Source organism: Aedes aegypti, chromosome 2, assembly GCF_002204515.2.
Source record: "Aedes aegypti strain LVP_AGWG chromosome 2, AaegL5.0 Primary Assembly, whole genome shotgun sequence".
Taxonomy (NCBI): Eukaryota; Metazoa; Arthropoda; class Insecta; order Diptera; family Culicidae; genus Aedes; species Aedes aegypti.
Genome location: NC_035108.1, coordinates 218,745,010 through 218,764,251, shown reverse-complemented (window position 1 = coordinate 218,764,251; position 19,242 = coordinate 218,745,010). Strand labels below are relative to the sequence as shown.

The window sequence follows — 19,242 nt, the reverse complement described above, 5'->3', positions numbered from 1 at the left end:
ATTACGCAACGCTTTCTCATTATGCAACTGTTTTGAGTTACATAATGAACCATTACATAACAATTTTTCAGAGATTGTAAAGTAATGGTGAATGCATTCCGATATCATTTCTGATACCCTCAAGTGGTCTTCTACGAAATTGCAAAAAACGTTGTACGTAATCCGTTGCAGAACTCGATTTTGACAGCACTCGTCTTACTTATCCAAATCGGCAACAAAAAAATGAATCATAAAACATACAGTTACAGTAACTATGATTGTTTTACTATCATTGTAGGTAGGTCCTATCATGGAGGAATAAACGAAGAAATAATATGGATCAGTATTGGAATGGCAATAACCATAGGTGAGTAGCTGACTAACAGATAAACTGCCCCTACTAGTACAAATGTTCCATGTCTGGTTTGATAAATTTGTACTTTTGTTAGAATGTGTCTTATTTTGAAAATATGTGCATACAAATTTTAGCGCCTTTGTGAGCAGCGAAAATGTACCAGTATAGTAATTTTTCGATTATATCACGGATCCAAAAAAATGTTGGCATGATATACCGAAACGTGATAAAATGAAAATGTTTTACTATATACACACTCAATCTGTTCGGTAAAAATAACTGGGTTTTGGAACTACCGAAAAAGTCAGTAAACTAAAAATAAATGTCAGAAATCGAAAAACAGAGATTTTTCACTGAAATTTTGCAGAGAGCTTTCTTTTTATATCATATATTGGTAAAAAATAAAACATGGTGAAATTTGCTTTTAAATTACGCGTGGCGACAGTTTTCATTTTACTGACTTTTTCGGTAGTTCCCAAAACCCAGTAAAATTTTACCGACCCCAGTAATTCAATCTAAGTGTGTAGCTTTCATCAAAAATTGAGATTTATGTTGTAGAATTTGAGCAAATGAAATGAAAAGTGCTTAAGAGATGAATCGAATAGATATATGATAATTGTTCATGGTTATTCTTATTGTCGCGTGATAAAATCGAACAGAAAACCGTGCTAAAATCGAGAATGACATAATGAAGCGATATTGAAACGAGCAGTGATAAAATCGAGCAACTACTTTATTCACCAATGACTTCATATAATATACCAAATAAATAGTTTTAGAAAAGAGTGCTTTGCGAAGGCTCAAGCTGCCCGATTCATTTTCGAGCGCTCGGAGTGTATTTTCGGTGGCTTCGTTCGTTTGCCCAGTGGTTTGCGAAGGCCAGAGCAGTCCGATTCATTTTCGCGCGCTCGGAGTGTGTTTTCGGTGGCTTCGTTCGTTTGCCCAGTGCTTTGCAAAGGCCAGAGCAGAGTGCGTGAGCTTTTGAGTAGGTTGCGTGTTCCGATGGAACGCGCGACGGAATCAAAACAAATCGTGTTCGGTTCGCGTCATTCGAGTGCGGAAAAAAATCAACAATAGTGCGTAGTCCTCTGATTCGTTTGCATGTTCCGGTGGGACGCGCAACGGTGTCGGTTCGTGTTGATCATGTACGAAAAGCTTCGTGTTCAGCCGAGGATGAAGTACTGGTGAGATCGTTTCATGCTTATGATAATTCATTTTTATCGTTGCTATAAGTAGCTTTTATTTTATTTTCAAACAAGCTATGAATGGATCGTCACTACAAGTGTCAACTTTTTCGCGTTTCATTTGAACTTAATATACCATTAAGTTTTCGTCATTGGTCAAAATAACCTTTGAATAGTTCGACATTATGAATGTCGACGTGACTTTTTTTTTTTTTTGTTGCAACGTAACTTTTTTTTGATATTATTTTAATTTTCAAGCATACTTTGAATGGTTCGTCATTACATGTGTCGACAATACCCTTATTTCTGTTACATACGCTTTTAAAATACACAATCCTTTCCGTCTTCATCATTACTAAAAATAACATTTGAATAGTTCGATACTGTGAAGGTCGACTTTTTTATAATTTCTTTCAGTTTCTTATTTTCCCTCCTAATCCATGGATCGCATCACCGACCAAAGGTGACTCCCAGATCTTTTTCCTCCCTCACTAACCACACCTGTCCCGTGATTATTGTGGAGATGCAGAGGTATTCTCGGTCTTTAGAAGCAACGATCATTACACAATAACGTTCCTTACCCTTCCCAACTGACTGTAAGGACTTGGCCGGCGCCGTTATTGATCAATAATATGAGAGCTGCTAAAATTGCACTTCGAGAATATGCGGAAAATCCCATCCCTTATTCATTTGGAGCAAAGTGCAATTCTTACCGGTTCGGATCAATCACGGAGTAGCAACCATTGACATGCACAGTCAGTCTATGCTATGCTATGCTATGCTATACGAAATATCTAGTTTTAGAAAAGGCAACTGACATTTCTGTTCTATTCCAGGCATTCTAATCACGCTGGCACTGATCTACCTTGCTTATGAGAAGTGCCAAAAACGACGAAACCATTACATTCACGCGTAAAAGCCCATTTGGAGAGCAATGCAAAGCGTATGGACCAACACTACCTGGTAACAATCTTTTACCCAGAAGTAATTATAATCAAAGATCGTTTCACATTCAGTCACATATACAATTATTTTGGAGCACTAAAATGTTGAAAAGGCTAGCACCATTTAGGTCAAGGAAAAATGTTATATTGGATAAGTAATTATATGTAACGATGAGTCATTAATAAATGATAAATGTTTCCAAAAAATAGATAAATGTATTTGATGCTTGTAATATCACATGTCCCTTTAACCTTCTGTCTGTGCGGCGGAGTCAAATTAACCTTAAATTCAAATCGTAATAATCTCACGGAATTTCAATCGGTTTACTATTTTTCTGCTGTTTTGGAAAGAAAATTTAATTCAGTTTTACTTAAAAATATATAAAAAAGGGGTGTTTCTTGGCGGGAGGAGTACCGTTTTGTTTTATATTACGTACACTTGAGGCCTCTTTGAACTGTGAGCCACATAAAAGCATATAAATTAAGGTGCAAGTAAAAATGAAGCAAATGTCAAAAATGAAAAAGCACTTTTCGCCCTTGAAATCGACGAATCGGGAAAAATAAAAACACACAGCCTTTTTATTTTGGAAATAAAACAGTTGTGTGTTTTTATTTTTTTCGATTTGTCGATTTTAACGGCGAAAACTGCCTTTTTTACATTTGCTCCATTTTTACTTGGGCCTTAAGACAATCTGTAAGGCCGTCTTCAGTGTCGTGTACTAGACTCGACTTGAAGAACAAGTCGAGTCTAGTACACGACACTGAAGACGGCCTTACAGTTGAGGTCGAAATACGCGTATCTGTCAAAGGATACAAACTCTAGTGGAATTAAATGGTATAGTACTAAATTCGGTTTTCGTTGCAGCAAAATCTCGGCTCACTCTGATGTACAGAAATTTTGTATCGGATCTCCCTTTCAGCATAAAACTAACTTTCTTCGGTAATTATTTGCAACACAGGGGTAGGGCTACTATGTTACACATTGGTTAGTTGATAATTCCACCGCATGGTGGAGCTATAACAAAAAACACAATTTTCTTATCTCCCAAATTCTATAATTTGAAAAAAATCCATGTGCGAAATAAACAACTCGTAAGAACACACCAATGTGTGAAAAAAATATCTAAATTGTCATTTAGATCCGGAGATATCCCAAAATGTCTTGGGGAACCAACGCGTAGCCATAACCCACGTAAATTTCTCAAACTACAGAATTTTTATCGTATCCGGATATTCACTCTTCGGAACAATACATAAATGCGAGTATGTTGTGAGAAAATGAAGTACTTTGTTATAACCAGAGGCGTCGCGTGCCCAAACCAACCACCTGTGCAACAACAGTAAATAGTGGAAGACACCAATTTTCGACCCACTCATCCATTTTTGGCCTACTTTGTATAAAAATCCGAAAATTGGCACAGATTTCTTGTGGGTCGAAAATTAGTACTATTCCCCTATTTTTTTTTTTTTTATTTTGTTTATAACGCCTATTCAAACGGTGAATTGATGATTAACTGAATTTTGCACGTTCCAGTTACAAAACATATCAAAAATAACAAAATGTACAACAACAACATTCGCATTTGATGCCAAGCATTTACATATGTGATATAGCCCCGAGGTCAAGCTTCTCGACTACTGATCTTGAGAATCGAAGTTCAATTATGATTCTTTTTTTTCGAGTGAAACCAATGTTTATTATATGCAGCATAGAAAAAGGACTAAAGGCGCCAATCAGTACTTGAGCATTTCTCTTCATTCACTTAGGAGTGGGAGATTTTTGTGAGTTCTATTGATTAAGACTCAGCCACAATATGCACTTTTGAAGTTTTGAACAATGAATCGTGATGAAATTTGTTGGCCTCAAGTCATTTGGTCCATTGGAAAAAAAGAACACTCTAAATGAACTCCCGTAATCAAACTCTGATCCTCGAGATCAGTAGTCGAGAAGTTTGACCTCGGGGCTATCACATATGTAAATGCAAGGCATCAAATGCGAATGTTGTTTGAAACACGACTGCGTTAATGACATTTGCTAGATGTTTTCTTCAATCATCATCCATCATTGAAAAAGCCAAGCTACTATGTTCAATTTTGTAACATGTCAGCAATTGCGCCATTTAGCAGCAGCTCTAAATGCAGGGGAATGAGGAATGTCGTGTTTCCGACGATTGTTTACAATTTATCTGTAATTCGGATACAAAAATGATGTACTACAATAATGTTCAGAAATGACAAAGAAATGATACTACGATTGAACTTTTATGATTAGGCATGAAGTTTAGAATCTCGTAGAACAAAAACTGTAGAGAAATGTATGTTTTACAGGTACTTTAATGAACAGAAATCAATTTAATGAGGTCAAAACCATCTCTTATCGGCATACAGTGTTCTCAAAAGGGTTCCGGGTCATTTGGCCGAATGCCATTTGGCCGAATGCCGTTTGGCCGAACGCCATTTGGCCGAAAGGGTCATTTGGCCGAATGCCATTTGGCCGAATGCCTTATAGCCGAATGCCATTTGGCCGAATGCCTTATGGCCGAAATATGAAATAATAGTGAATTACAGTTAGCATGTTATTGTACACTGATATGAAAAACATAGTACCGGCAACCATATTGAGGGTGCTTTTAAAAATATGTTACTACTTGATTTCAACGGAAAATGGAACATTATTGGCAAAACTATACCGTTGTGAATTTTACCATGTTTTGACAGGAAATGTGAGCGTGGTCAGATTTACCATGTCTATATTCATAATTAACATCGAGGCATAGTAAAATTGCCCACAGTTTTGTTGTCGCATGGTAGATTGTTTATTTTGTCCATGAACTGTCAACAAAACAAAAAGAAACAGCGAATTTGTTGATTTATTTTTCTCACATTAAAAATAAATGTATAAGTATTTGAACCTGTGATACTCAGTTGGATGGCTCTTCGACAGAACCAGAACGATTGATTTCGATGCGGTGGTTCATCTCTCCAACAAATTTCCCGCGGCGATAATAGTCGTCCCCCTCGAAGAGCTGCTTTCCGAATCTGCTCCCTCCATCGAACACCAGTCGCCTCCGCTGTATTTTTCCCCGGATTCTCGGCAGCCTCCATGTGGAAAACTTCTTCACTTTTCATACGGATCAAATGATTGACAGTGAAGAGAGGAAATGCTTAGATGTCAAAGTGGAACGATGGCAACGAAACATCTCAAGCTTGCACGCAACATTCAGAGGCCACCTAGTGGCAGGTAGAAGAACAAATGAACTAGAAAACCTCCACACTGAAGAAAATGTGTTTGTGATTCTTTGCTTTTATTTTAATTTGTATTGTAAAAAATTAACTCTGTAATTAAACGATAGGCGAGACCCCGTGGTTGGGCTCGAAGGTAGGCCCCTTTGGTCTAACCTTTTATTTCTTTTTTGCGAGGAGTCCGTCTTACTCTCTCTGACGAGTGAAGAACTAGCCGGATGTGTTAAAATTCACATAAATAAAGACATAAAAAAAAAAAAAAGTTGGATGGCACACTGCTGAGTAGCCCTCGGCGAAATTGTTAGCAGCCGGCGTCTTCGAAGGTGCCGGATGAGGTCTGCTGACATTGGTTGGTCATTCAGGGAATTTATTTCGATCTCGTCGGTGTATGCATCGATGTTCCTGCAGCTCGGGTTAGCCATTATCTTCTTGAAAGGCGAAAGGTCTTGGTTGAAATTACGTAAATTTGCGAACTCGAAAGACAATTCTTACCTACAGTGCCACCGAAATGTCTGGAAACCCATTTAGGTCGCGGATCCCCTCTTCGTTGCACTCGACCTGTTTGTTGTTGTGAATCATTTCGCTGGAACCATCCGCGGCCATCACGGAACTATCATCCACATTGAGTCGTCCGTGGTGGGTTGAATTCCGACATGTTTTTTTAGTTTGAGGTCCTGGGAAATTGAGCAAATATTGATTTTACATTTCTTATATGTGATGCGTATTCACTTACCGACGCAGTTTCGAGGAAATTCGTAGTAGAATCAACTTGAATTGCATTGAAGTAGATGCTTCGTGCTAGATGTTTTACAAGCCTACATCAAAAATTGAGTCTTTCAAAGCACTGTAGTCAACTACGTATCATGGTAATCACCACTATTCGAATGGTTACCAATTTGTGGTTGTCATCATAATGTTTGATTAAACATAAACGTTTTCGTGGTCATGATTACTATTGTATGGCATAGTAAAAATAAGAACGATTAATTAAGGTTAATGATCATCGATGTACACATAATTGGCTCTTTGATGTTAATTCAACAAACATTCAGTGCTGAAAGAACAACATCCTAAATGTAAGCAAATATTCACTTTTCTGCTAGCGGTAATAGCTGCCACCAGAAGTTTTTGCATTGTGTTTGTAGTCAGCTTTTGACAGTAACTAATACGGCTCACGACTTATAAGTCCTGCTGCAGGACTGGATTGTTTCGATCCGCGAATCGTATTAAGTTTATAATTCTAGTGACCGCAAATGTTGGCTCCTTCTTTTCACAATGGAGAAACTGTGAGTTTTTTCCACGTAATTTTTCACCGAGTCAATCGGTTTACTGTTATACGCAAACAACGGTGCAGAGCTCTGTTCACACGTTGCAATCCTAATATTGGAGAAGAAACAGAAAGAACAGCCTATGATCAAAAGAAGGAAAAATCTCTTATGAAAATTTAAGCAAGTGCGATGCAAACAATTTTTATTTTAAAATAACTACCAAGAACTGCCGAGGATTTAAAGAAGGTAAAATTTCCAATTAAAATATAAGCTGAACTATTGCCAATAGTAATGAAACCAGTATAACTCGAAAGAATAGCCTATGCTTTAAAGAAGGAAATACTTGTAATGAAATCATTAAAAAAGTGGAACCCTATCATACCGTTGGTAGCTTCAGATGAAACAACCACGAGCATTGAGTCTTGATACAATGAGTGGAGTTAGTTCTGAATGAACGGGTCAATTTTATCATTCTCTTGGAGCACTTATATAGTGACAAACATGACGTCCCGTCACATCATTAAAATCAATTAATAAGCTGATCAATTATTAGGTAACACCTAAGAATCTAACACATGAGTGCTGTAGTAATTTGATTTTTTTTGTTCGTAATTCGGCCAAACGGCATTCGGCCAAATGACCCGTTCGGCCAAATGGCGTTCGGCCAAACGACATTCGGCCAAACGGCGTTCGGCCAAATGGCCGGACACCCTCAAAAGTTGTAAAGTACTAATAATATGTTCAACTAGTGGTATTCATTCTGATGTTTATTTTTCCTAATTCTTGTTAGAATTTTTTGAATGTAAAAAATAGCCAAAAAACACAAATTCGACTCTCCAAATTGGATGAAAATTTGTCTGGTAGTTTGTTTTAGTATTGCAACTAGGACTTGGGCGTGACTGGTTGAATCCCAGAAATTTTGATTTTTGTGAAACTGTCTAATGTACAGTGGTCACACTATCATGGGTCACCCACTTTATGGGACATTTCCATTTGAAATGCGTGTGGAACAGAGTGACTCATAATCGTGACAAGGTGACCCATAATAATGTGGGCAATGTATCAATGTGCAAATATGCATCCTTGCATTTAGTAAGATAACTGCAGGGATTGATTTTTTACTATTACCAGGTACGGTTTACTTGACTTTCGAATATTTTCAACTGCATATTAATCTCGTGTATCCGGCAGAAATTTAGAAAAAAGAGTAATACCTATGCTCGGCAAGAAAAATCCACGGAATGCGAATAACTGAAAATGTTGTGTTCGCAGTGATAATAAAAAAAATCAAATGTTTCAGATTTAGCTAATTTGAAGCATTCGCCTCCTTGAAGAACTAGAAAAAAAATTAAACCTACTTGAATTTTGACGTTGCTTTTGAATTGCGCGCAGATTACCGCCGTCGCTGGATGTGAATTTAAAAAATGAGCGTTGCAATACTTGAATTGTATGAATGCAGTGTAAGAACACATCACGAATGACTTGTACGCTGTCCGTTTAGGTGTCGGGTCAATTCCGTTAAAAAAGTTAATCTTTCTAATAAAACAACATAAATGCCACAATAAACTATAGAGTAAACAGATGAGGAATCATCTATTATTAAAATATGGAAATAAGAGCAGTCTACGAAAAAAAAAATGCGCTAAATTAATAATACATTTTTCCTGAGCTTTTATCATCTTCCTCAGCTTGTTCAAATCGGCTGGTTGAACGTGTCGAGGGCAACCGATTTCGTATTGCATGAAAGTTAGCATCAAAATTGCACGAATCTTTCGGAAAAAGTTAAACCTTTTCAAGTTCTTTCGTTGAGCGGGTTGTTTCCACACATGTATGCGTTTGAGCGTGTACAGATTATTAGGCTGTGAATGTATGTGGGACCTTAGTTATATGGGATTTGGTTCAACAGTAGCAGTTGAACAGGTTGAACGCACAGTGTTGTGTTTTTCGATGGCATGTCTCTTTAACTTTTGCGCTGCTGTCTTTAGTGAAGCACCACGCTCGTGCTGTGGATATCAAGCGAGCTTTTTACATGGTGCCAGAACGCAGCACACTACGCGATCGTTCTTGGCGCCTTGGGGCAATTGCTATGCAACTTTCTATGTAGTGCATATGAACCCACACTCATGCTATTTTAATATTTGTTGAATTAGATTTGCTTTTTTAAATTAGTCGTACGATTTTGATTCAAATGGTCTACCTGTTTAATGAACAGGTTGAACAGCCTGACCAGACGCCTCTGGTTATAACCGTCTTTGAGTAATGAGCATTTAGGTTTCTAGTACCAGGCTGGCCATATAAAGAACTTGAAAACTTAAAAATAACATTATAACGTTATTTTTTAGATATATGATGCAAGAATACTAAACCGATTTGTATGATTTTTCAGAGTAGCTTCTTATCACCTGGCATTGTAAAGTCAACATTCTATTTTTTTTTTTTTTTTTTTTTTGATATTAAAGATTTTGCCCTCTAATAGACTTACACCTAATGTTCTAGGAATATCTCAATAAAAGTGTTTACTATGGAATGTTGTACATGAAAAACCTATCAGAACAAGTCATTTTTTCGATTATTGGCCACCTGATCGCCCAAGTGGAATATCTTCAAAATTAGATCACCAATGATTAATATCGACACGGATTCTTAAACTAAAAGAGTTTTTTTGAGAATGTATGGAAAAATTGTGCAAATAAAAATTGAGAAACAGCAAAGTTATCGCAATTTGAATATTTGTTTTAGGTGAAAAATAAACCTAGATTTATTACTGGATGAATCGCTTGTTGAAATTTTCTTGGAAATTGTCTTAGGTTGATTCTAAGCCTCTTTTCCAACCCCACAAAGATCGTTCGCTCCCTGACGATAATTCTGGCTACACCCATGTCAGCATCTTAACAATTATCACTGGAAGGGCGTTATGGAAATTGTGAAGGTGTTGTGCCAAATTCGGGCGTGACAACTAAATCTTTAAATTGCAAGTTTCAATTCAAATATTAAATTTTGTTTTTGGGATAGTGAAGTCTTTGAAGGTGTGATATAAATAACAAATTAACCATCAAATAGTATACAGTACAACAATATATATTGTTTAATACAGTTTTACCAAACATTGACATTAATTACTGCATTTTCAGACCATAATCAGACAGTTGCTTATGAGTAACGTATCCTAGAAATGTAAAAAGAACGTTATTAAATTAGATGGAAAAGTGCATCCGGCTAAATTGATTCTTACCAGAGATTCCATCGGCATCTGTGGTTGACACAATGATCGATGTTTTCGAGAGGCTCGGATTATTGATTCCAGTAAAAGCACTTGGCTGAATGTAATTGGACGTGACGGCGGGCTGTTTGGAAAAGGAAAAACTAAAATGCAACGGCTTTTCAACAGGAATGATATTAGTAAATACCTTAGCTAAAGGTGCCTGGACATATCCATTTGTGCTCGGTTTTGCTACAGGTGCTAAAACGTATCCTGTTGACGGCAAACTTAAAACATTATCCTTATTAACATTAGACCTTATATCTATTATATCAGTATTGGTCGGTTCAGACGGTTGGCATAAATCCTGTTCCATAGGTAAGTATCGTTGCTGCAAAAAGGAGGAAACAAAATAGAATATGATGAAACAAATACTTAGAAACAGGGACCTAATTGTTGATTGCATAGCCACAATTCTGAAATGTTTAATTCATTTGGCACTCACCGATTTTCCATCATCTGATAGTGACAATAAATCCACTTCGCCATCCACCACTCCGTCATCGTTGTCAATGTTCTCGTCATTTGAACCAATACTGGTGGAATCATCCAAATTGTTCTTCACATATCGATGGCTGGGCGAGTACGAGAGCAACGTATCGCCGGCATTCTTATCCGAGTATCCATTCACATAGCTGTCATTGCTCTCTTTGAATACATCGGGCTTATCCGATGCCACAATGTCATTCAAAGCATCTGGTAGCACAACCTTTATGTTTTTGATTTGCTTCATTTTCTTCAAGCTCATGTAGGTGCAGATAAGAAGACTTATGATTCCCAAACACGTGACAAACGATAGAAAGATAATGGCCTCCGTATTACTCGGGCCGTAATTGCACCAATGCGTCAGTGGCCATGACCATTCGCCGTGTAAAATAGTAGCATATTGATCTATTTTCATCCAGTCTATGAAAGGAACACTATGTCCATTAAGCTCGCATTCTAATCCACTGGGATGTGAGTGATAGTTATACGTGTTAGGCACTCCATGATTCAAGTAATAAGAATACTTTTGATCACATGCCAGTCTGTTCCATTCGGTATAGTTAGGCGCATGGGGACTCAAAATGACATTTACAGCTCGTACTGAGAACTCGTACTTGTCGGTCCTATTGGAGTCTGCCGACCCCAAGCAGATCGTACGTTTTAAGGTACATCTTGTACCAGATACGCGCATTATTATAGCCGACTCCTCCGTCTGGGTATTTGTTTTAATTTTAAGCTCATAGTATTCCATACAGCCGGCTTTCTTCTCCGGTGGTTGCCATATAATCGATAACCTGGTACTATTCGAATCTACCGAGCCCGGCTGTTGCATGATTCCTGGAGTTCCAATCTCCGTTGTCACATCAACTGAATTGGAATTGTTAGAATAAGCAATCGTGTAGGCTCGAACGATGATCTTGTAATTGGTGAACGGCTCCAGACCGGTGAGATTGTACGTAACATGATCGGTATAGTTTTCGGGATCAATTTTCTTATGCTGATGATTGTACCAGACTTCGTAGTTCATTTTGCCACCGTTTATTTGCAACGGTGGATCCCAGTGCAGAATGACCGAGTCGTTACGAACATCTTTCAGCATCAAGTTTCGTGGTGGAGATGGTGCTGCGGAAGAAAAAGATTAGATCATCAGTTGCGCCTTGTTGCTTCTACGATTCTTCGTTAAGTCGTTGAAGCTAAAATTGGTCAAGGTTTTCCATCGTTTCGAGTAAACAAATATGAAAGGCAATAATCAACGACGAAGATCAAACAATTGATTTGTTGAAGGGTGCCACAGACAGGTAGAAAAAAATATGCTAGTGGTCGTATTGGTCGGTATTGAACAGAGAGCCTTACAAAGCAGCGAGAGCCAAAGAAAAGCGAATCAACCGCAGAATGAACAGACACAGTGAAGAAAGTGGTATGGCAGAAGCATAAAACACGGTAGACTAGAACGACATGCAGAGGTTTTATGCAATCGACAATGGAGCGTGGTACAATACCGTGTCAGTGCCCGTCATGTGAAATATCTTATGGTAATTTACTGATCGATAAAATGTCAAAAATGGAAAAGTATCTATCGATAAACGGGGATAAGGCTATGAGCCAGCAGAAAACAATAAGGCTGCAGGGAGGGACGAGATAACGGGAGAGATTCTCAAGCATAGCATAGGTTGCTACACCGTGATTGATCGGAACTGGTAAGAATTGCACTACGATCCAAATGAATAAGCCGCTTACATATATATGGGAAAGGTTTATCACAAGAAGATAGGCATCGCTAAATCGTTCAACATTCGAAAATATATGTTAGCTTCCATTTGACGTGTGACTATGCGTAGAACGGCAGTCAATCATTATACAAAATGAAAAATACAGTTTTCAACAGACTGAAAAATGATATTAAAAGTTGTTTGCTGACATCTCAGTAAAAGCGAATGCCCAAATTTTTATTTTCGATCTAAATATCATTTTTAGTTATATAAAATCGTTCTAAACACGTTTTGGGTAATGATTTATTTTTATTCGCAAAACTACGAATTTTGGTTTCTAATTTTTAAAATTTTTATTTTGAACATCCCTATCCTTTTTCATTTTTTCTTTGAAGACTCTTCTAGTTACTTATTTTTAGCAATAATAAAAATTCATGTTTTTACGATACTTTAAATGAAAGTTAAAGTTTTTTTCATATTTTTTTTGTTTTCCTTGTAATTAACGGAAAAACAGGTTTGAAATTATTTTAATACCACCAAGCTCTTATTTTGTGATAAGTTGATTGTAGAAAAATATAAAAGGTACGATATTTTATACTATATGGTCAATGAACCCCTGGCATTTGTAGGTTGTATAAGAATACAATTATTCAAACAATTTTCAAAAATACAAAAAAGTTTCAAAAGTCATGAAAAACTTTTCTTATATGCGTGTTATGAGTCAGGGTTTAAGCCAAAAATAAAATCATTTTGACTTCCGAGCTACGAAAAAATACACAAAATTCCAAATTGTGTCCAATCTAAAGGCAGGGTTGGATATTAGAGGGTTAATGTCAGCGGCACCCAAAAGTTGATGCTCTAAATAAACTTGATTTTTTGCTGACATATCAGTTAAAATTAATTTGCTGACCGCTGTGCTGATCTTGGTAAAAGAATAAAAATTAGTTTAACTCAATTGAGTGTGTCCTTCACTGTACGAATAAGCGTCCTATGCCATATTAAATCCATAAGATCATATAGGACAGTTTTGTAATCTTATATATCTTTGTTATATTAACTTTCATTTGAAATTTAGCTCGGGCTTGAGAGAAAAAAACTGCTGTTTATCGTGATTACATTTGAAAACAATGTACTTCAAGTAACCTTGAGGCTGCATTACCGAAAGAGGGTGAGCTTGATCGATTTTCCATACAAAATGGTCAACTTTGGAGGCTTGGATCTCAGTTATTTGAAGTCTGATTTCAATTAAATTTTCACAGCACGTCAGACATAACTTGTCTTGATTTCAACACATATTTTTGAGTGATTTTTCCTATCATGAGTTCAAATACAATAAGTGAAGTGAAGTTTTTGACATTTTTTTTAATTTACGTGACTCAGTTAAAGGAATAGCGTTATGGTACCTTAAGAAAAGTTGTAGTTTTAGACAAAATGATCAAGTTTGCTGAAGACAGTTTTTGGCAGGGCTTTCCTATTTTCAGGTAAATCGTTTACTTTTTACTTTTGAACTCGCGGTTGGAAAAATCATTTATATGTTGAAATTAATTTTATGTCTGACGTGTTGTGAACATTTCATTCAAATCGATCGATTAATAACTGGTATCAAAGCCTCCAAAGTTGACCATTTTGTATGGAAAATCAAAAAAGTTGGAAATGTTTTGTCCAATACTGTATATCTTGAGGACTGCTGACTCGGTGACATACTCAAAAGCCGCGTGGTGCTGCTTTTGCCTCTTTGCGAGGGAGCGAAAAAATGCTAAGCAAAGAGGCGACGAAAAATGAGCGAGGAAGATGCATCACAAAACACAACAGAGTAATTTTGCATCAAAACAGAGTGCCATCACAACTCCGAGTGTCTTGTTCGAACGGGACCCTCAAGAGTTCTTTTGAAGCGTGAGTAAAGGTGAGCATCGCAGCAAGAGAGAGAGTACCAGAGAAAATCCTCGTATTTTTTTGCACTCTCGCTCGAATCGCTTGAGGATCTGTGTTGAAAATTTTGAGTCAGTTTTTACTCCTCAGAAGAAAAAAAAACGTCGAAATCGCCTCATCTTTGCATCGCCGAGGAGTTTCTATCAAGCCTGCTGAAGACGGATCGAAGCAAGAAGGTACACTTTCGAATTCATTGCACTCGAGGATGCGATTATTAGGTCTGTCGTGCAGAGGAAATGTAATATTAACGCATGGTCGCTTTTTATTGATTTTGCGAACGACACACGCTATGTCTAAACCTGGGAGGGAGGCACCGATACTACACACGAAATTGGATACAATTGTTTTCCAAATTGCAAGATAACTCCAGTTTGCCAACGACAATCAAGGCAGGCTTAGTGAAAATCGCTAGTTTTCATTTGTTGTGTATCTTCGATCTCTCTGGACAAACATTGAAAAAGGGCCACAGTTTTCTATGCGTTTAATTTTCAGTTTTAAAGAAAACAGTAAAAAGAACCTCATTCTAATACGTTACATTCAATTAGAATAAACGGTGCTCTCGTGACGTTACTTTTGAATGTGCATGAATTGATTCTAATTCGATTTTTGCTACTTTTGGTGAAATGCAAAAATATGTATAGGCTAATTACGCGCTTTTATCATGTTTGTCCATTGTTTAAGATCCGGGCTCACAGTGACAGTTCGTGACAGCAAAATCTCGGCTCACTGTGACGTAGAGAAATTTTGTATTGGTTTCTCCATCCCAGGTCTAAACCAGCAGATTATGCAAATCGAATGAACCTCGGATTTGTTTCCGCTAGAGTTCTGTATTTGGGTTATATTTTCTTAATCGGATGAATTTAAAATATTCCAACGGTGAAATTTTTATTTTTTTTCCACTTTTTAGCTATTTTTTTCAAATAAAGACTATGAAAATCAATAAAAATCACGTTTTCCTACACATTTCAGTCCATACAAAATGTATTGGAAAAATTTTACCGATGGAATAGTTTGAAACCTTCCGATTATAAAAATATACAGTCAAACCTCCATGAGTCGATATTGAAGGGACCATCGACTCATGGAAATATCGAGTCATGGAACAGCTATTCTTCAGAAAGCTTTTTGAAGGAACCATCATAGTAACCATGATTTTATATTTTTTGTATGGTTCCATGAGTCGATATCAAGTAATGGAACATCGACTCATGGAGGGTTGACTGTAACCCAAATACTGAACTCTAGCGGAAAAAAATCCGAGGTACATTCGATTTGCATAATCTGCTCGTTTAGACATAGCGTGCGATATCAATCTCATGATCTTAATACCCGGAAAGACCGAAAACCACAGGGCGTTATTATCAGCAGGCAGAATTCCATAAGGCGGAATAAACCGAAAGGCAGAAAACACCAGAAGGTGCAGAAAGTACCGAAAGGTGGAAAACACTGGAAGGCAAAATAAAACCGAAAGGCGGAAAGTACCGAACGGCAGTGGTCTACCTTGTGGTCTTTCCGCCTTGTGGAATTTTCCGCCTTCTGGTAGTCTGCCTTGTAGGTTTCCGCCTTTCTGACGTCGACTCATTGGTATTAATTGCTGGCTGAAAGCCTTCGTGACTCTGGAATAGGCTTACCAGAAGAATATTTCCGAAAGGAAGACATTTTGCTTTCCTGCTTGTGAAAAGGACATTTCCAATAAGTATGACCTTGGAAAACCTTGATTAGGGAGCCGTAACCCATTCATGGCACTTTTGATTCACTTGGGCAGTGGGTTTTTTTGAAAGCTACTGCGCCTATTTTTAGATACCATTTGTGCGTTTTGATGTGCTTTTTATTGTTTCATTCAATTCGGCCGAGAAAAATCCCCCATGCCAAAGTGAATCATGGAAGTGTCCAATTAGCTCTTCACCCTGTTTAATCATTTGTTCGAGAAACAACATAAATAAAAAACGTGTTTCCGCACCGAAAACTTGAATGATGGACTTGTCTATGGCTAATTTAGCCATTTAGCCATTAGCTAATTTAGCCATTTAAAAAGTCACACAATAACCAAAAACACCTTACATTTCTACTTTCTTTGATACTATACTTAAGTTAAGGAAATCCTTAGAAAAAATATTTTGTTTTGCTCTTAGAAATGCAAAGATTTTTGATCTGTGGTTTTTGAACATACGAGTGATTCATTTAATTGTGCTTATTCTGCGCGACGTGTGAGTTGAGACAAATCTTCGCTCGAGTGACGTAAGACGATTTATGTTAATCATATTGGACGATTGTCTCTTCATTCGACTCGTTACACCTCACACGCCGCGCATAATAGGCACGCATAAGATCATTCTTTGATTTACTTTTTGTTAAGAAGTGCGTTTATGGGTAGGGATCTCTTATTTGGTTAATAGTGTTCATATGTTGTAGCTATTTAATAAAGATTCCCATAGGAAATCACTCCAAACAATATTTCCTTCTTTCGAATTTTGGTTAGGGATTGTTAGTTTGGTTGACAACTTTGCTTAGGAATAAGATAATTGTTATATATTTGTAAGTTGCGTGCAAAAAAATATTACTGAAGAAAAAGCACTTTCACCCACTAAAATGACAACAGACAGCATGTAAAAGAAAAGAGTTCATAAAGGATACCTTTATGGGCAAATCAAATATCATTAGTACTAATAATATCCAAAAACAAAACATTTTTTCACCTTTACTCAAGACTAAAAAAATACTGGAGAGTCTAACGTATTAGTAATCAGAAAACTTGGTCCTATAACACTTCCCCGAATACCATTACCCCGAAAACCATCTCCCCGAAAACCAGTACCCCGAAAACCATTACCCCGAATGCAACGTTACCCCGAATGACACATTACCCCGAAAACCATTACCCCGAATGGTAAATTACCCCGAAAACCAGTTCCCCTAATACGACACTTCCCCGAAAATGAGTGATGCACTTCAAGAAATTCTTCAAGGAAGCTCGCGAATTTGAGCCTGAAAGTTTTCGGCTTAGTAACTACAGTTATCTCTCCCTAACTCGATATTGAAAGGATCATCGAGTTAGGGAGGTATCGAGATACAGAACACATTTTTTTCAATTTTCGAAATTTTGATTGTTTCGACAAAGTACATTTAAAATAGTAAATTAAATGTGAAAAATAGTAAATTTTTTGTACATTTGCCAACGTGACACTTTTTGCATAGTCTTCAAAATTTTAATTTTTTATCACCCTGAAATGACTTGTGAACCTTCATTTTACTATCACTATAATCATAATTATCAAATTTATGAAATTTATGAACATTTGGAGAATATTTGGAAATTTCCATGAAAATATCGAGTTAGAGAGGTAAACTTGCATAGGAAACTGAAACAGATCGCATCGAGTTAGGGAACATCGAGTTAGAGAGGTTTCGACTTACAGAGGGATCAAAGTATGCTAGATTGAAGGGACCGCGCATTCCATCGAGTTAGGGGAAATATCGAGATACAGAATATCGAGTAAGGGAGAGTTAAGTTACTACTATTCCTATTGGTGATTTTTTATTCTTTCAAACATCGGCTGTTCTTTCGAGGTTGTATAATGGCAGTGTAAAAATTTAAATCAATGATTTTCTCTTCATTGAGTTATAGGCTGTTCTTTCGAGTTGTACCGTTTGAGTTGAAGTTTGAGCAATAGCGGTAAAAAAATCGACTGACAAAATTGTCTTGAGCGAAATTCAAAGTTGGCAGTGACTTCAAAAAATAAATGAAAATAAGCCCCTGCATTACTTGTCTGTATTACATCTTGTCAGTATTACAATTTCCAAGAAGAGATTTGTCCTTCTTTTAGTTATCGGCTATTCTTTCGGAAGTTGCACTAACAAAGTGATTGTTGGCATCATAATTATTGACGCTTTCAACAGTGATTTTTTTCTTCTTTTATCATAGGCTGTTCTTTAGCGATGTACTTTTGAAATAGTGGTCAGTTTAATATCAGTTAACATTTTCATCTGACATTTTTCAAACCATAGTCTAATGACATTTTAGAATATGTTGAACTCGCATTGCCTCCAGCAATATAAAAATATAATTATACATTAACAAATAATATAACGCTTTTGAAAGAGGGCGGGAAATGTATCTAATATTAACATGTCAGCATTATCATCAGTTCGAAAAATGATTTATTGCCGTGAACACAATCATTCTCACAAAATCAAGTACACGCCTGTGAGTAAAATTTGGGTTCTCACCTGGCTCATGAAGAATAGCTGTTGATTAAAAGAATAATAAATCTTTGATAACATTAAGAACAAAAATTCAAATGATAATCAAAATTCTATGAAATAGGTATATGGGATTCATTTGTCGGATCTTCAATTTTTCGTGCCAAGAAAATTCGGGGTTATGGTCCATTCGGGGAAATGGTATTCGGGGTAACGGACTATTCGGGGTAATGGTTTTCGGGGTATTGGTTTTCGGGGTACTTGACCATTCGGGGTATTGACTTTCGGGGTGATGGTTTTCGGGGTAATGGTATTCGGGGAAATGTTATAGGATCAGAAAACTTATAGATATGAAATTGAATATTCGAAAAATATGAAAAAGGATGACATTTTCAGTCCAAAGGAGGACGGGAGGAACATGATCAAAAAGGAGGACAAAGGATCTGGTAAACCTACTCTGGGTCACAACGAAGTGCATGGCTGCAGGTATAGATAGAGGGGGAATCAGTGGTTTTAGCAATGGCTGACCAGAAAATGTTTCAAACGAAAAAAATGATCCTATAAACAAATACTTCCGAAGGCAGCACAAAGCGCTCCGAAGCGCAGCACATGAAAGAGACAGGCCGGAGAACCATGGTAAACATGCGAATGGTGCGTAGTGCAGAGGCATGAATCACGAATTGTAT

General features: G+C 37.1%; 2 protein-coding genes and 1 long non-coding RNA gene across 5 annotated transcripts in view; 1 reads left to right on the top strand and 2 right to left on the bottom strand.

Annotated features, from left to right (window-relative positions):
* Window positions 1-2,671, top strand: part of LOC110676378 — a 32,678-nt gene extending 30,007 nt beyond the window's left edge. The window contains exons 3-4 of one of the 2 annotated variants that reach the window (XM_021844030.1): window positions 278-346; window positions 2,355-2,671. In XM_021844030.1, coding sequence (XP_021699722.1) covers window positions 278-346; window positions 2,355-2,434 — 149 coding nt within the window. In that variant the 3' untranslated portion in view covers window positions 2,435-2,671. The remainder of the gene's footprint in view (window positions 1-277; window positions 347-2,354) is intronic. The other variant, XM_021844029.1, reaches the window with a different exon arrangement.
* Window positions 2,672-5,923: 3,252 nt separating this feature from the next.
* LOC110675541 lies at window positions 5,924-6,840 on the bottom strand. The gene is made up of 3 exons (XR_002499581.1): window positions 6,439-6,840; window positions 6,198-6,379; window positions 5,924-6,133 (listed from the first exon to the last, which is right to left on the bottom strand). It is a non-coding gene; the product is annotated as an uncharacterized LOC110675541 (long non-coding RNA).
* Window positions 6,841-10,030: 3,190 nt separating this feature from the next.
* Window positions 10,031-19,242, bottom strand: part of LOC5576380 (cytokine receptor) — a 31,569-nt gene continuing 22,357 nt past the window's right edge. For both annotated transcript variants that reach the window (XM_021844028.1, XM_001662546.3), the window contains exons 7-10: window positions 10,678-11,840; window positions 10,381-10,563; window positions 10,206-10,317; window positions 10,031-10,139 (exon numbers count right to left, since the gene is read on the bottom strand). In XM_021844028.1, coding sequence (XP_021699720.1) covers window positions 10,090-10,139; window positions 10,206-10,317; window positions 10,381-10,563; window positions 10,678-11,840 — 1,508 coding nt within the window. In that variant the 3' untranslated portion in view covers window positions 10,031-10,089. The remainder of the gene's footprint in view (window positions 10,140-10,205; window positions 10,318-10,380; window positions 10,564-10,677; window positions 11,841-19,242) is intronic.